Source organism: Blennius ocellaris, assembly GCF_963422515.1.
Source record: "Blennius ocellaris genome assembly, chromosome: 22".
Classification (NCBI taxonomy): Eukaryota; Metazoa; Chordata; class Actinopteri; order Blenniiformes; family Blenniidae; genus Blennius; species Blennius ocellaris.
Genome location: NC_137671.1, coordinates 1350843 through 1365942, shown reverse-complemented (window position 1 = coordinate 1365942; position 15100 = coordinate 1350843). Strand labels below are relative to the sequence as shown.

At 41.6% G+C, this 15100-nt stretch overlaps 2 protein-coding genes across 2 annotated transcripts in view; one reads left to right on the top strand and one right to left on the bottom strand.

Annotated features, from left to right (window-relative positions):
• The window catches only part of ptprz1b (protein tyrosine phosphatase receptor type Z1b), a gene marked incomplete at both ends in the record, with an annotated part of 22587 nt that extends 16498 nt beyond the window's left edge, over positions 1-6089 (bottom strand). The window contains one exon of the mRNA XM_080518534.1: positions 5985-6089. Within this exon, the coding sequence (XP_080374660.1) occupies positions 5985-6089 (105 nt within the window). The remainder of the gene's footprint in view (positions 1-5984) is intronic.
• Positions 6090-13120: 7031 nt separating this feature from the next.
• coa6 (cytochrome c oxidase assembly factor 6) lies at positions 13121-14822 on the top strand. The gene is made up of 3 exons (XM_080518427.1): positions 13121-13285; positions 13389-13568; positions 14397-14822. The coding sequence occupies exons 2-3, from the start codon at positions 13425-13427 to the stop codon at positions 14493-14495; spliced, it is 243 nt and encodes an 80-aa protein (XP_080374553.1). The 5' UTR covers positions 13121-13285; positions 13389-13424; the 3' UTR covers positions 14496-14822.
• The last annotated feature ends 278 nt before the right edge of the window (positions 14823-15100 follow it).

Genomic DNA, 15100 nt, shown 5'->3' with positions numbered 1-15100 from the left:
TCTTTCTAACAAGATTCAGTGTGTGTGTGTGTGTGTGTGTGTGTGTGTGTGTGTGTGTGTGTGTGTGTGTGTGTGTGTGTGTGTGTGTGTGTGTGTGTGTGTGTGTGTGTGTGTGTGTGTGTGTGTGTGTGTGTGTGTGTGTGTGTGTGTGTATTAGTCTACGCATAATCTCATCTTAAGCATGGAATTAAAGCTTGATGGAGAAGTAGGTTGTTGTTTTTTTTTTATTTCTCGTCCACTTTGCACGGTGACAAATAAAAAGAGCAGAGCTAAGGACGGGAGGAATTAAAGAAACACCGGATCATCTGACTGGATCATGTCCAGTCTGTCCTCGCGGGCTGGACGGACAAGCCCGCGGGGGGGGAACGTCTGGATTTGGGTTTAGACGTATCGCGGGTTCAAGAAAAGGTGGACTTCAAAAGATTTCCAGATATTTGTTTGCTTTTATTGGGATTTCAAGATATTTTTTGGGTTTTATTGGGATTTCAAGATATTTTTTGGGTTTTATTGGGATTTCAAGATATTTGTTTGCTTTTATTGGGATTTCAAGATATTTTTGGGGTTTTATTGGGATTTCAAGATATTTTTGGGGTTTTATTGGGATTTCAAGATATTTTTGGGGTTTTATTGGGATTTCAAGATATTTGTTTGCTTTTATTGGGATTTCAAGATATTTGTTTGCTTTTATTGGGATTTCAAGATATTTGTTTGCTTTTATTGGGATTTCAAGTTTTTTTTTGGTTTTATTGGGATTTCCAGATATTTGTTTGCTTTTATTGGGATTTCAAGTTTTTTTTTGGTTTTATTGGGATTTCCAGATATTTGTTTGCTTTTATTGGGATTTCAAGTTTTTTTTTGGTTTTATTGGGATTTCCAGATATTTGTTTGCTTTTATTGGGATTTCAAGTTTTTTTTGGGGTTTTATTGGGATTTCAAGATATTTGTTCGGTTTTATTGGGATTTCAAGTTTTTTTTTTGGTTTTATTGGGATTTCAAGATATTTGTTCGCTTTTATTGGGATTTCCAGATATTTGTTTGCTTTTATTGGGATTTCAAGATATTTGTTTGCTTTTATTGGGATTTCAAGTTTTTTTTTTGGTTTTATTGGGATTTCAAGATATTTGTTTGCTTTTATTGGGATTTCAAGATATTTTTTGGGTTTTATTGGGATTTCAAGATATTTGTTTGCTTTTATTGGGATTTCAAGATATTTGTTCGGTTTTATTGGGATTTCAAGTTTTTTTTTTGGTTTTATTGGGATTTCAAGATATTTGTTTGCTTTTATTGGGATTTCAAGATATTTTTTGGGTTTTATTGGGATTTCAAGATATTTTTTGGGTTTTATTGGGATTTCAAGATATTTTTTTGGTTTTATTTGGATTTCAAGATATTTGTTTGGTTTTATTGGGATTTCAAGATATTTTTTGGGTTTTATTGGGATTTCAAGATATTTTTTTGGTTTTATTTGGATTTCAAGATATTTGTTTGCTTTTATTGGGATTTCAAGATATTTGTTTGCTTTTATTTGGATTTCAAGATATTTGTTTGCTTTTATTGGGTTAAAGTGGCAAAAACTGGTGCGAGATAATTAAATTATCTGTATTTTTTGTGTGTTTTCCTTCAGAACAAACATGTAAAACCTAAAAGTCAGTGTACATGAGCCGATTGATTCTCTATTATCATTCTATATAAACTCGAATATTAAAAAAAACTAAAACGTTTGGAGCCGGAATGCCAATTCAAGTCGTATAATTTGACCGTACAAACGACTTTTCTGTGAAGCTGAAATTTAAAGACCTTGTTAATTAAAAAAAAAATTACTGACCATGTGGAAAAATTAACACAAGTTGGAACATATTTACATGAAATTGACCTTGATGACAGACGACACGAGACGAAAAGGAAATTTTTGTGTCCCTTTCTCCCGAAAATTATGGAATTCATTAAAGAACACATTAAAATGTTCTCAAACAATAAATACATTTAAAAAATATGTTTAAGGAGATGCAGATGCAGGAATGTAAAAAAATGTTACTTGCACGTTGCAATGGGGAAATTTGCTTTTGTTTTCCAAATTGTTCAAACGATTGATTCTTAAACGCTTTTTAAAGTGTGTTACAATTTTGTTGAAGGGATCAAAGCCGCTTATGGTCATCGATTTTTCTGTACTCAAAGGGGCGTGAACAATAAGACGACGTCTCCACCGTGCTGCTTTTCACATTAATGTGTGACCCCGTTAAGTAAAACGTGAACATGGTTGAATAAATAAATAAATAAATGACATTTTGCTGCAATTTTTTCCGATAAGTCTAAAGGGAATCATCACTTCACTTCACACAGTGTGAAGGTCGGCGGAGCTCGAATATCTGTGTTATTAATGCATTCGGCAGTGTGTGTGTGTGTGTGTGTGCCAGTATTTTGCAGGCAATTACGAGGACGCCATCGGGGGGGGGCCTCCCCTCTGCCGGCGGACAGATGGTTTCAGCTCACAGCCACAACGTAATTCTCCCCCACATAGAGATTATATGTAGATCCTCGCTGCGTTAAGTCAAAGTGTTAAGCCAGTTAACGAGCACGCAGAACGGATCCCACTCAAACTTATTCAATACCAAATATTTTTACGACTTGCGATATTAGTTCCGATACGTTGACTTCCACTGATTTCAACCTCATTAAATGACCAATTATTAACCGTTACGTCTGCAGCTGCGCCGTTTACGCTCTTCCAAGTTTCAACCTTAGAAATATACAAAAATAACCGAGAGGTCAAAAATGTAAAAAAGCAAGGCCTCAGAGTGTTGAGTTACCTATATTTTGAAATGTCTTTCTATGTATGCAAATGCACTTCTTTCGACATGCGGTAACGCCGGCGAGTACTGGGTACTGTGATAGAACTGGAGATAAAAATCAACAAATACTTTAAGTATATGATTACTTTTTTTTTTTGTAATTGTTGGTTTGTGGCGTTTTTCTTCATTTCTGACTTTGTGCCGTATTCCCAATAAATCAGGGGTGTCCAACATGCGGCCCGGGGGCCAGAAGCGGCCCGCCAGAGCATCTAATCCGGCCGCCATGGGATTTTTTTTTTTTATTTTTTTTTTTAAAGTATAAATATGAAAACTGACAGAAGCTGATGTAAAAACACTAGATCGGCAAAAATGACATTGAAAACCGCCCTTGGTCAGAATTAATTAATGGACACCTTTCACAATAAATGTGTCCAATTTATGTGAAGTGACACTTTAGACACGTAAACTAAAAAAAAATATCCAGATGATGACAAATTGTTTTAATCCTGAATAAAAACACGATATCCAGATAAAGGTGACTGAGGGTTTTGGTTTCTTTTTGCAAATATAATAATATCTGATTAACTTTAATATGCAAATTTCAGAACAGACTGGCAAATTGTTGCAGCTACAAAAGGATCAAAAGAAGGAAAGACTTTGACATTTGTCCGTATCTGCAGTTTAACATGTGACGTTTGACTTGTTGGGCCTCCAGAGGTCAGAGGTCAGATCAGGTTGATGTGGCTCCTCAACTGCAATAGGGCGCCACGTTCGGTCAAATAACGTCGACGTACAGAGCTGGAATGCAAAGTGCAGAGGACACATAATTCTTCGTTTTGGGGGTATTTAAAATTGCAAGGCATTCTGCAGCCGTATATATATATATATATATATATATATATATATATATATATAGTGACGCTGCCGATTCTGCCGCCGACAGCGATTCCAGGCTCTGCTGTGAGGCGGCACGAAACGCGGGGGGAGGCCGGCGCGTGCACACAACCGCCACGCTGAGCCGAGTCAGATTGGTTTTCAAACCTCCGACCGGCAGGATCACAGGAAACGAAAACTCAAGAGCTGCTGGGATTTTTGTTTTTTTGGTTTTTTAACACTTGCATGTACACGTTCCAACATTCCCCGCTCTCAGAGGAACCAGACGGCCGGCGTTGTATTCAGATGGACGATCTGGACGGGGGGGTTTGTTTCGTCGAAAAAGCATATGGCGCCGCGAGGACGACGGCCAGGACCAGAGTGAGATTTGGAGTTTGTTGTCCGGGCATATTGAGAGACAGATGGCGGACAGGACGCTGAGATTCTCTCCAATGAGATCTTTCACTTGTGTATACGGAGAGAAGAAACCCCCAAAACAAACAAACAGCAGCTCACACGGGGCACCGGCTTCTATAAAGCCTCGGGGGGGCGGAGCCAGTCCGGGATCTTAATTTGGAGGAATTTTATAGGAAATGTGAGCTTCAGCCTCTGAAACCCAAGCGGGAGGAATCGCACTGCGATCAAAAGTGAAAGAAACGCCATCTATTACCCTTTAGCCCCGTTTACATAACAACTGTGTTCTTCTGCACATGCTCAGTAGAAGGACGACGTTTCATCCAATGTCATGACTCCCAGTCCGTTTTCTCCTAGAATTATAGAGTTGCACGTCATAGAAATCCAACTTCCTCGTCCTCGTTGATGTTTAGCACACGTGTGTCGGTTCATTACAAAAAAAACCCAAACAGCACCCACTAGTGGCCAAACATGAAAACTACAGTGTTTCTACCATTTCTTTTTTTTTTTAAATGTGAAACTTTTCTGAAACAGAAACACAGAAATGATGCGTTTTCACTTAATAAGCTATGTAAACAAGGATTTAAGTGCATTTATGGTCAAATAAATGCGACTCGGGTTCATTTCAGGCATGAAAACATTAGAAGACCTCCGAGTCCCATAATCCTGCTGCTTCGACCAAATATGAGAAATCGTATTTAAAACACAACTCCGTTAAGAACCAATTGTTTTTTTAAGCTTTAACTGTTCAAAAAGCCTTGATGGAAATCGTTACGAAGCTCCAAGTTTCTATTGGTATTCAAGATTTTCCGCATTCGACATATTTAACAGCCGATTCCTGCGTGGAAGTTTTCAGTCTCGTCCGAGACGAAGCAGATTACCCAGAAACCCTTGCGCTTCGCGTGAGATAAACGAGTTCCGCTGCTTAGAATGAAGGGAAAAACTTGAAATGAATCAATAAAGGAGCGTCTGATATATTCAGAAATTCTGTTACAACCTGATTCAGTTTATATTGAAAGAAATTGAGTTTCTTCATCGTTTTTCTCTTTTGCAAACCTCTTAGGTTTTTTTTTTTAAGGGTTTTTAGGTATATTTGGTGAGAAATGTTCAGGAACAGTTTCTGGGTCGCTCAATATGTCTTTTTTCTCAAAATACACATGAAAAAACAAAAGTATTGCAGTGATTTCTGTTGCACAGACTTGATTTTGAAAGTGAGGACTTGCGTTTCCAAAACGTCCGTCACAGATGCGGATGTTGCAAACATGTTAAAAGCCCTTTTCTCCTCCTCCTCCTCCTCCTCCTCCCAGACTTCCCCCACCTGTTACTCCACCAGCTCTCCGGAAGTCTCCAGTGTGATCCGACAACATCCCTCCAGTGATCCCCGCTTTTTAACAAAGCATCACAAATGTCAATTTTAGAACCGTGCAAAACGCAAACAAAAAAGGGGGGAGGTAGAGAAGAAGGAGAAGAAGGAGAAGGAGGAGGAGGAGGAGGAGGAGGAGGAGAAGGGGGGGTTGCCCAAGTGCAGGATGTCAGATTTCTTTATGGGTTGATGTTTCCATGCAAATTGCAACGCAGACGCCAGTAATTGCAGGCGCGTCTCCGGAACCACAACAAATAAGTTTGCGCAACAAATCGAGGCGCGCAATCAGTGAACGCGGTGCGCAAAAAACACGCAGCGACGCCAATAAACTTCAGTAAAAAAAAAAAAAAAAAAAAAAAAAACGGGGACAGAAAAGCCCCGCAGATGAATCAAACTCAATGCGAGTGTGAAATGCTGGGATCCACTGAGGAGGGTTCAAAAAAATTAAAAATTAAATCTCCACATCTGGAATATCTCTCATCATCTCACCACCGCACATGTATTTTATTTTTTTTTGTGCGGACTGCAAAGCGCAAATTTCCAACCGAATCGCGTGACAGCGATCGTCCCTCCGCCGGTTTCTTACCGATGTGTGTGAGAAGCAGCAGCCGGGAGACGAGGACGTCGGTCCGCGGAACCACCGGGTCCATCGCTTCTTCTTCTTTTTTTTGCTGGAGGGGGTCGAACGTGAAGTGTCCGGGACGGACGGACGGACGGACGGACGGTCGTGCGTAAAAAGAATAAAATAAAAAATTAAAAATAAAATAAAACAAAAAAGACGCGCTAAGAGGTCATCGTTCCGCCGCGGCTCCTCCTGCTGTCTGCGAGCCGGACGGCTGCGGCTGCGGCTCCGGGTTTGGATTCCTCGGCTGGTTGGATGATGAGAGAGACGCGCACGGCTGCGCGGCGCAATGAGGAGACGCGCTCGGAGCGCGCGCGCACACGCGCGGGCCGCCCACTGCCCTTAATGAAAATCAGCGTATGGCGCCTATAACAACCCTCGTGGCGCTTTTTTTTTTTGGTTAACCCCCCCCATACAGTGTGTCCCCCCCCCCCCCCCCCCTCTTCCATATAGTGCGTCTGCAGCATGCGGCTGCCAGTCACGCGCTCTTTGCACCATCATGCTTAGATCCTATGAATTCACACATGATGAAGACAAGATACTTTGTTCTGCACGTGGAACATAAAGCTTCAACATCATCTCACATCATCAACCTATCAAATACTTGAATCACTTCATTTCAAAGTATTAATATATATATATTTTTTTTTATTAGATCAGATTGATTCAGGTATTGAATGACTTTAAAAAATATATACTTTATACAGCACAGGCCTGTTTATTCAAAGGTTTTAGACAATTGTGTGGTCAACAGGAACTTCCCCTCCTGGTGTCTGATTGCTGCTCCCTGTCCTGATGTGTTTCACCTGCATGAGCCCCAGAGTGTGATCGTGGTCACCTGGCGGCTTTGGTATTTCATGTACATCAGGCGTCCTCTGTGTCTTTCGTCATCGAGACGATCACTTGAAAGGAACTTTTGTCATTTGTTCACGAGAACAAGTTTGCATATCAGACACAGCAACATTTTGAAAGTGTCCGTTTACACCGAAACGACAGACACTGACAGTCAGACCGTTCGCGGGGGTTCGAGAGCAGAAACATTTGCTCTCACAGCGACAGTGTGTTGCAGAGTAATCATGTATAAATACTCTTCACCACTAGAGGGCAGCACAGAACTTTGCCGGTGAAATGTAAAGTGACAGACGTCAGTGTGGTTCATCTCCACCTCCTGCTACCATCTTGTATCAAAGTACTGTGTCAGTGACAGTGATGGAGAAGTTTTTGAAAACCAGGATCTCAGCTCTTCATCCATCAGGTCCAGGTTTCACACTGACGGAGTCACTATTAAAAAAAGTCCTTGCTTTCTGGATTTACTGGATTCCTGTTGATAAAACTGTGATGAGAAAGACTTTATATTGTTAATAGAGGCTACAGAGTTTCACATTTTAACATTTTCGGGTGGTGGTGGTGTGACTCCAGGTTTTTCCAAAGAAAAAAGTGTGTCTTGGCTCAAAAAGGTTGAAAAACTCTGGTTTAAAGCAGTTTCATTATCTTGTCATTGAAATTGACTGATGTCAGTCGTCCCTCGGGCCCCCCCCCCTTCAGCTCGGAGCCCCAGTCAATCGCCTGTGTCGCCTACCCTGTTGCGGCGCCTCTGCAACAGGCTTCAATGGTGCAACAACAACAACAACAACAACAACGACAACAACAACAACAACAACAACAACAAAAACAAAAACAAAAACAACAACAACAACACACTCATGTGGGCACAGGTCTGCAATGTGAGGCCAACTTCCGGGATAAAAGTCAACCTGGTAAGAGAAAAAGGGGGATGTGTGGATTATATAAGTAGTGTGAGGGTTCGGATTATAAAAAAAAACAACAACACTTCTCGACACAAATTTGTTTAAGCTGCATGAGACTGAAGCAAAAAAAAAAAAAAACCCAGCCTCCTGCAAAATCTCCTTTTTTCCTCTCCTTCCCCTTAAAGCTGCTTCTGTTCTGGGTGCAAACAGTCAGGATGATGGATGATGGATGATGGATGATGGATGATGGATTATGGATTATACGTTTCCTCTCTCCGACTGCGCTTTATAACGACGAGTGGAACAAGGTCAATAACCTGCAGCGCCGCCAAACACCAAACTCTGACTCGCTTCTTTATTTCAATCTTTGGATCTTGTGATCTTTGAACCCGACTCTCGTGTTCTTTTTTTTTTTTTTTTTTTACAACCTATAACTGTTATAACCAGTTCAGGCCAAAGCAGCCGCTCAGATTAAATCTGTCGCTTGTTGCATTTTCGTTTCAACTTTTCATGGCAGCCATTTGGAAAAACGACGGCAGTTTAACGTTGAAGCTGTCGAAACGCTGGAAACACTGTCGTTTTCATGGGTTTTTTCTTTTTCTCACCGTTAATACAATTTTTTTGCTTCAACTCCACCCTGACTTCCTGTTACCATCCAGTCACAACCTGACTTCCTGTTACCTTCCAGTCACAGCCTGACTTCCTGTTACCATCCAGTCACAACCTGATTTCCTGTTACCTTCCTGTCACAACCTGACTTCCTGTTACCATCCAGTCACAACCTGACTTCCTGTTACCTTCCTGTCACAGCCTGACTTCCTGTTACCATCCAGTCACAACCTGACTTCCTGTTACCACCCTGTCACAACATGACTTCCTGTTACCGCCCTGTCACAACCTGACTTCTTGCTACCTCCTGTCACAACCTGACTTCCTGTTACCACCCAGTCACAACCTGACTTCCTGTTACCGCCCTGTCACAACCTGACTTCCTGTTACCATCCAGTCACAACCTGACTTCCTGTTACCGACCTGTCACAACCTGGCTTCCTGTTACTGCCCTGTCACAACCTGACTTCTTGTTACCACCTGTCACAACCTGACTTCCTGTTACCACCCAGTCACAAACTGACTTCCTGTTACCACTCAGTCACAACCTGACTTCCTGTTACCATCCAGTCACAAACTGACTTCCTGTTACCACCCGTTCACAACCTGACTTCCTGTTACCACCCAGTCACAACCTGACTTCATGTTACCATCCAGTCACAACCTGACTTCCTGTTACCATCCAGTCACAACCTGACTTCCTGTTACCACCCAGTCACAACCTGACTTCCTGTTACCGCCCAGTCACAACCTGACTTCCTGTTACCACCAGTCACAACATGACCTCCTGTTACCACCTGTCACAACCTGACTCCCTGTTACCACCCAGTCACAACCTGACCCCCTGTCACAACCTGACTTCCTGTTACCACCCAGTCACAACCTGACCCCCTGTCACAACCTGACTTCCTGCTACCACCCACTAAAAGTAAATGCCAAAAGTTATTTACTTTTAGCATTTACTTTCCAAACACATAAATTCTTCTTCTTCTTGGTTTAACGGAAGTTTGCATCCTTAAAGTTGCATTACTGCCACCTGCTGGAATAATGTGTTACTCCTACACTCTTTACTACCATTTTGAGCATTTTACCGTTGCGGTCGTTCATTTTCCTTTTTTTTATTATTACAATTTTTCTGTCTTTTGGTTTGTTTCTCCTCACATGTTGGCCGTCCATTTCCCAACAAAACACAGATAACAAGCAGGTTGTATACAGTGTGTGTGTGTGTGTGTGTGTCCCTGCACCCCGTTGCCATGACGGCGGAGGCCGTTTCCAGGTTGACAGTGATATTGACTGTTGGGAGGTCAGGATCCTGGACACCACTGGGTGGACAAACACTGGTCGATGTGTGTGTGTGTGTGTGTGTGTGTGTGTGTGTGTGTGTGTGTGTGTGTGTGTGTGTGTGTGTGTGTGTGTGTGTGTGTGTGTGTGTGTGTGTGTGTGTGTGTGTGTGTGTGTGTGTGTGTGTGTGTGTGTGTGTGTGTGTGTGTGCGTCCTCCTGTTAATGGCGGCCAACACACTGACGGTAACGGCTGATTCTCCGCTGAGCTTAAAATCCAATTTGAGTCATAAACTCTCCTGGATCCAGGAGTTGCGCTTGATTTGCAGACACACACACACACACACACACACACACACACACACACACACACACACACACACACACACACACACACACACACACACACACACACACACACACACACACACACACACACACACACACACACACACAGAAGGAGATCCTACAGGGAGAATCTGCGCCGTTTTCTCATCAATAAACTCTTGTAGGTCCACTCAACCTTACAAATCACCGTTTGTTCGAAGCAGAGAGGAAAATCGGAACGATCACTTTTCCTTATCGACGCCTCTCCGTCTGGATTCAAGCCTGTTTTGTTCCATATTTAAAACGACGCGGCTCAGATGACTAATGTCTGCCGTCCTCCACTCCATGAATACTGTACAACTCCTGCATGTGGTGATAAACGGAATGAGTGAACATACATTTAGAAATGTAGGTCATGCAAATATCTCTCTTCCTCCTCCTCCTCCTCCTCCTCCTCCTCCTCCTCCTCCTCCTCCTCCTCCTCCTCCTCCTCCTCCTCCTCCTCCTCCTCCTCATTCACATCCTCATTTCCTTCACCTTTCTGTGGTGAATCACATGTAAGTGCGTTCAGATCTGAGTCACCAGAGAAGTGAGACGGAGGGATTCACACAGGAGGAAACACAAACGGACACTTTCATCCTATTTACATGCAGAATTGATTTCTTGCTTTTAAAATCAGTGCCAATATGACGACGCTGTGCTGGAGTCGTTTTTTCTTTTTCTTTTTTGAAAGTGGCTGGTATGAGTTATCTTTTAATGCAATTATTATTATAATTATTTTTTAATTATTATAATTTTTTATTATTATTGTTGTTGTTATTATTATTATTGTTATTATTATTATCTTTTTTAATTATTTAATTATTATTTATTATTATTATTATTATTGTTATTGTTATTATTATATATTTGTTTATTACTACACATTTTTTATTGTTATTATTATTATTATTAATAATAATAATTTCATTTATTTTATTATTATTATTATCATTACTACTACACATTTTTTTTTATTAACAATAATAATTATTTCATTTATCTTGTTATATATTATTACTACAAATGTATTATTATAAATATTATTATTATTATTAACAATTATTATTATTTCATTAAGTTTATTATTATTATTTATAATATTATAATTTTTTACTCGTTTTATTATTTAAATTTGTAATATTATTTATTATTTCAATTTTAATTATTATTTATTATTCCTATTTATTATTCTTATTATTTATACCTGTTTCTGGGGTTTTATTGAAAAAACTATTGAGCTGCAGTTTAATTTCTAAACTTGCGCACATAAAATCACACGACAACGTGTAAATACATTCAGATCTTTCCGTGTTTTAAATCGGCGGTTTGAATGTTTGTTTGTTTGTTTTTTTCCTTCTGATTTCCAGAAAGAAAAACACAAAATGCTCTAAACAACATGCAAACGAACGATTGAATTGTTGAAGTGCTCCTGATCACCTGAAGTGACTCAACACTGAATATAGACGCGACTGCGCCCCTGGTGGTCAAATCCATGTATTGCAGACAAACGTCATAATGTCTCACGGCCATGGGCCACAAAGTTTGACAGTTTTTTGTTGTTGTTTTTTTTTTTACACAATTTCAGTAAAATCAGCTATTTATTCACAAGATTTTTTGTTTCTACACTGAGAGGTCAGGCTGGGAGTTTTTTTGTTTTATTTGTATTTTTGTTTTATTGTTTTTTTAACCAAACTTTTCTAGTTTCTATTCTGGTCTGTACGTCTTTAGAGAAAACACTCATTGACAGTGGCGGAAACAAAACTTGAAGTGAGGTCACGAAATGGTTTTGTGACATAAATACTGAATGAGAGGGCGAGAGAGAGAGAGCGAGAGAGCGAGAGAGAGAGAGGGGTCACACTCACACACGGTGGCAACAAACACTTACTTCCCCCCCAGAACAGGGGGAGCAGCTCGTCCCCGCTCTGCTGGTGGGTGTTTCTTTCTTTCCTTCTTTTCAAGTGCAACAATCTGAGATGGATTTCTGCAGGACGCCATGGCAACCGGGGAGGCCGAGGGACACAGAAGGAAAAAGAAAAAGAGAGTTAATCAACCCACATTTTCATTCTGCGTCTCTCTCTCTCTCTCTCTCTCTCTCTCTCTCTCTCTCTCTCTCTCTCTCTCTCACACACACACAAACTTAATTGTACATTCATGTAAAGCCTTGTTGTGTTGGGATTAGACTTTCAGGGTTGGAGGGAAAAAAAACAAAACATGAATAAATTAATGCTCGTACATCCAAACCTACCCCGAGTGGAGCGCCGGGCTGCGACAGGGTCACTTGAGGTGAAATCAACAGCCACTTTTAGGCTTCATTCTTATTTATTTATTTATTTTTTACATAAAGGCACTCAGAAAGGAGTAAACATGTTCAACCTTCTTCAGTTTTTTTGTTTGTTTGTTTTTTAGGATTCTGCTGCAGTCTTATCTGCAGGACAAGTGCAGATAAACAAGTACAAAGTGTAAAAAAAAAAATTGCACCTCATCTGCGCGTGTCTAAAATTCACACCTCTTCTCGTGCATTTTTACATTCTTTACAGTACTTTTAATTGGCTAACTTTTAACTGTTCTTCCTTTTCCCTCCCATCCCGCCTCAAAGGGTTTTTTTCCTATATAAGGGAAGTTTTCCATCGTCGCTTGTGGAACTGTTGGGTTTTTCTTTATAAAAGTGCCTTGAAATGATTGTATTTGGCAATATAGAAATACAATTTAATTATATTAGAAATAGCTTTCATCGATGAAAACAGCAACATCTCTCTCTCTCTCTCTCTCTCTCTCTCTCTTTCTCTATCTATCTATCTATCACTCTCTCTCTCTCTGAAACAACAAAACAAGGCAGTTCAGCAGCATTTCAATCAGATTTTTTTTTTTTAAATTAAAACATAAATAACTTGTAACTTTCTCTACTTCGTTTGTTTTCCAAAAATAAAACAAAACAAAAAAATAAAACAAACAAAAAGAATATCTCTCAGCGTCTCTACGTTATCAAAGTGCGCCCTCGCGCGGTGCGTCATCTGTGGTGCGCCTGCTGTGTCGTCATCACTACGTAGCCGGAAGTGCCCGCGCTCGTCCTTCACGGCTGTGTTTTTATAAACACGTTACAAAAAAGTCGGATTTTGGGAGAATTGTGACTCTTTTGCGCTGTTTTTGTTATTTTATTTCGAGTTTTATGGAGCGAGAGGCGCCGACAGAAGCGACACGGAGATTTTAACGCCTCATTCAGTGAGTTTTAAGAACGAAAACGACCCCCGTGTTCAGAAACGCATGAGTGTATTTTATGTGCATTGTTTTTTATTTATAGGACTTTCTTTACCCTTCTCGGCAGATGTCACTCTGGTAGCCGATCTGTGTGGATCTGGACATGACGGCTCCGAACTCCTCGGAGAGGAAGGCCTGCTGGGACTCCAGGGATCTGCTCTGGAAGTGTCTAGACGACAACGACGACGATCCTTCGCCCTGCCAGAAGCTCCACAGCGAGTTCGAGGCAAAGTGTCCGGCTCAGTGGGTAAATCTGACTTCTACTTATACTTACATCTGCTCTGATGCGATGGGAACACAATATCTGGAGTGTTTCTCCTTTTCTTTCAAGAGGATAGTAGTGGAATAATATTTTGCAATTCTGTTATTTTATTCTATTTATTCATGCATGTCGGCTCCAGGGTAGACGGCAAAGCAAGAATTCCATTACACTGTGAAACCTGGCTTTTACTGTTGAAATGACAAATAAAACACCTTGAACCTTGAACATGTGGCGTCTGTGTGTTCCAGGTGAAATACTTCACCAAGAGGAGAGAGTTCTTGAAATTCAAGAGAAGATGAGGGCGAGAGAGGGAGAGCGAGAGGGAGAGAGAGAGAGGGGGGGAGAGGGAGAGAGAGAGAGAGAGGGGGAGAGAGGGGGGGAGGCAGGGAGAGAGAGAGAGAGGGAGAGCGAGTGAGGGGGGGAGGGAGGGAGAGGGCGAGAGGGAGGGAGAGGGCGAGAGAGAGGGGGAGAGGGAGGGAGAGGCGAGAGAGAGGGGGAGAGGGCGAGAGAGAGGGCGAGAGAGAGGGAGAGGGCGAGAGAGAGGGGGGAGAGGGAGAGAGAGAGGGGGGAGAGGAGAGAGAGAGAGGGGGGAGAGGGAGAGAGAGGGGGGAGAGGGAGAGAGCGAGAGAGAGAGGGGGGAGAGGGAGAGAGCGGGAGAGGGAGAGAGCGAGAGAGGGGGGGGAGAGGGAGAGAGCGGGAGAGGGAGAGAGCGAGAATGCAAGAATTCCATTACACTGTGAAACCTGGCTTTTACTGTTGAAATGACAAATAAAACACCTTGAACCTTGAATATGTGGCGTCTGTGTGTTCCAGGTGAAATACTTCACCAAGAGGAGAGAGTTCTTGAAATTCAAGGAGAAGATGGAGACGGAAGGCTTCCAGCCGGCCGGAGGCCCCCGGGGGGGCTCCTAACCTCGGCCCTGCAGACTTCACCTCTTGCCTTTGCAACTTTATTTATTTGACGAGAGAAATGTCACGTTAAGGAATCCGGACGACGGCACGAAAAGGACGTGTTGTGACAGTTAATTGGGCTCCTTGTACCAGAAATCAGATTGCAGCTGGTCTAACATGCACTTGGAGTTTTATTGTGAAATCACACTGAGATACACTCACAACAACAGGAGGAGTTACTTACGTCAACATGATCCACTCTGCATCACCTGCGGTTCCTAAAACATGATGGAATGATGGAGTTTTTATGTATTTTGTGTTTGAGTGATTTCCAAATAAACGCCGGTTCCCATCAATCGTTGAATTATCATTTCGGACGAAGCAGAAACGGTACAGCCGGTCGTGTCTCTGTGCTTTTATTCTGAAACACCTCAGCTCTACTACGCTGCAGTTGAATCCGTCACCGAGGCAAAAAACACAATTTCAGGATGTTACAGTTCATTTGAAACAGCGGTGTCACACGTTTATCTTACAAATCTACGTATTTACATGACCTTCAACACATTTCTGATTCCGCCGATGCTAAAATCTCAGCATTGAGATATATGTATATATAAAAGGCACAA

Excerpts from the sequence above, each read along its gene's own strand:
- coa6 (XM_080518427.1), top strand. The coding sequence starts at position 13,425 with ATGACGGCTCCGAACTCCTCGGAGAGGAAGGCCTGCTGGGACTCCAGG. Across the intron at positions 13,569-14,396 it reads CAAAGTGTCCGGCTCAGTGG|GTGAAATACTTCACCAAGAG; the intron begins GTAAATCTGACT and ends TGTGTGTTCCAG.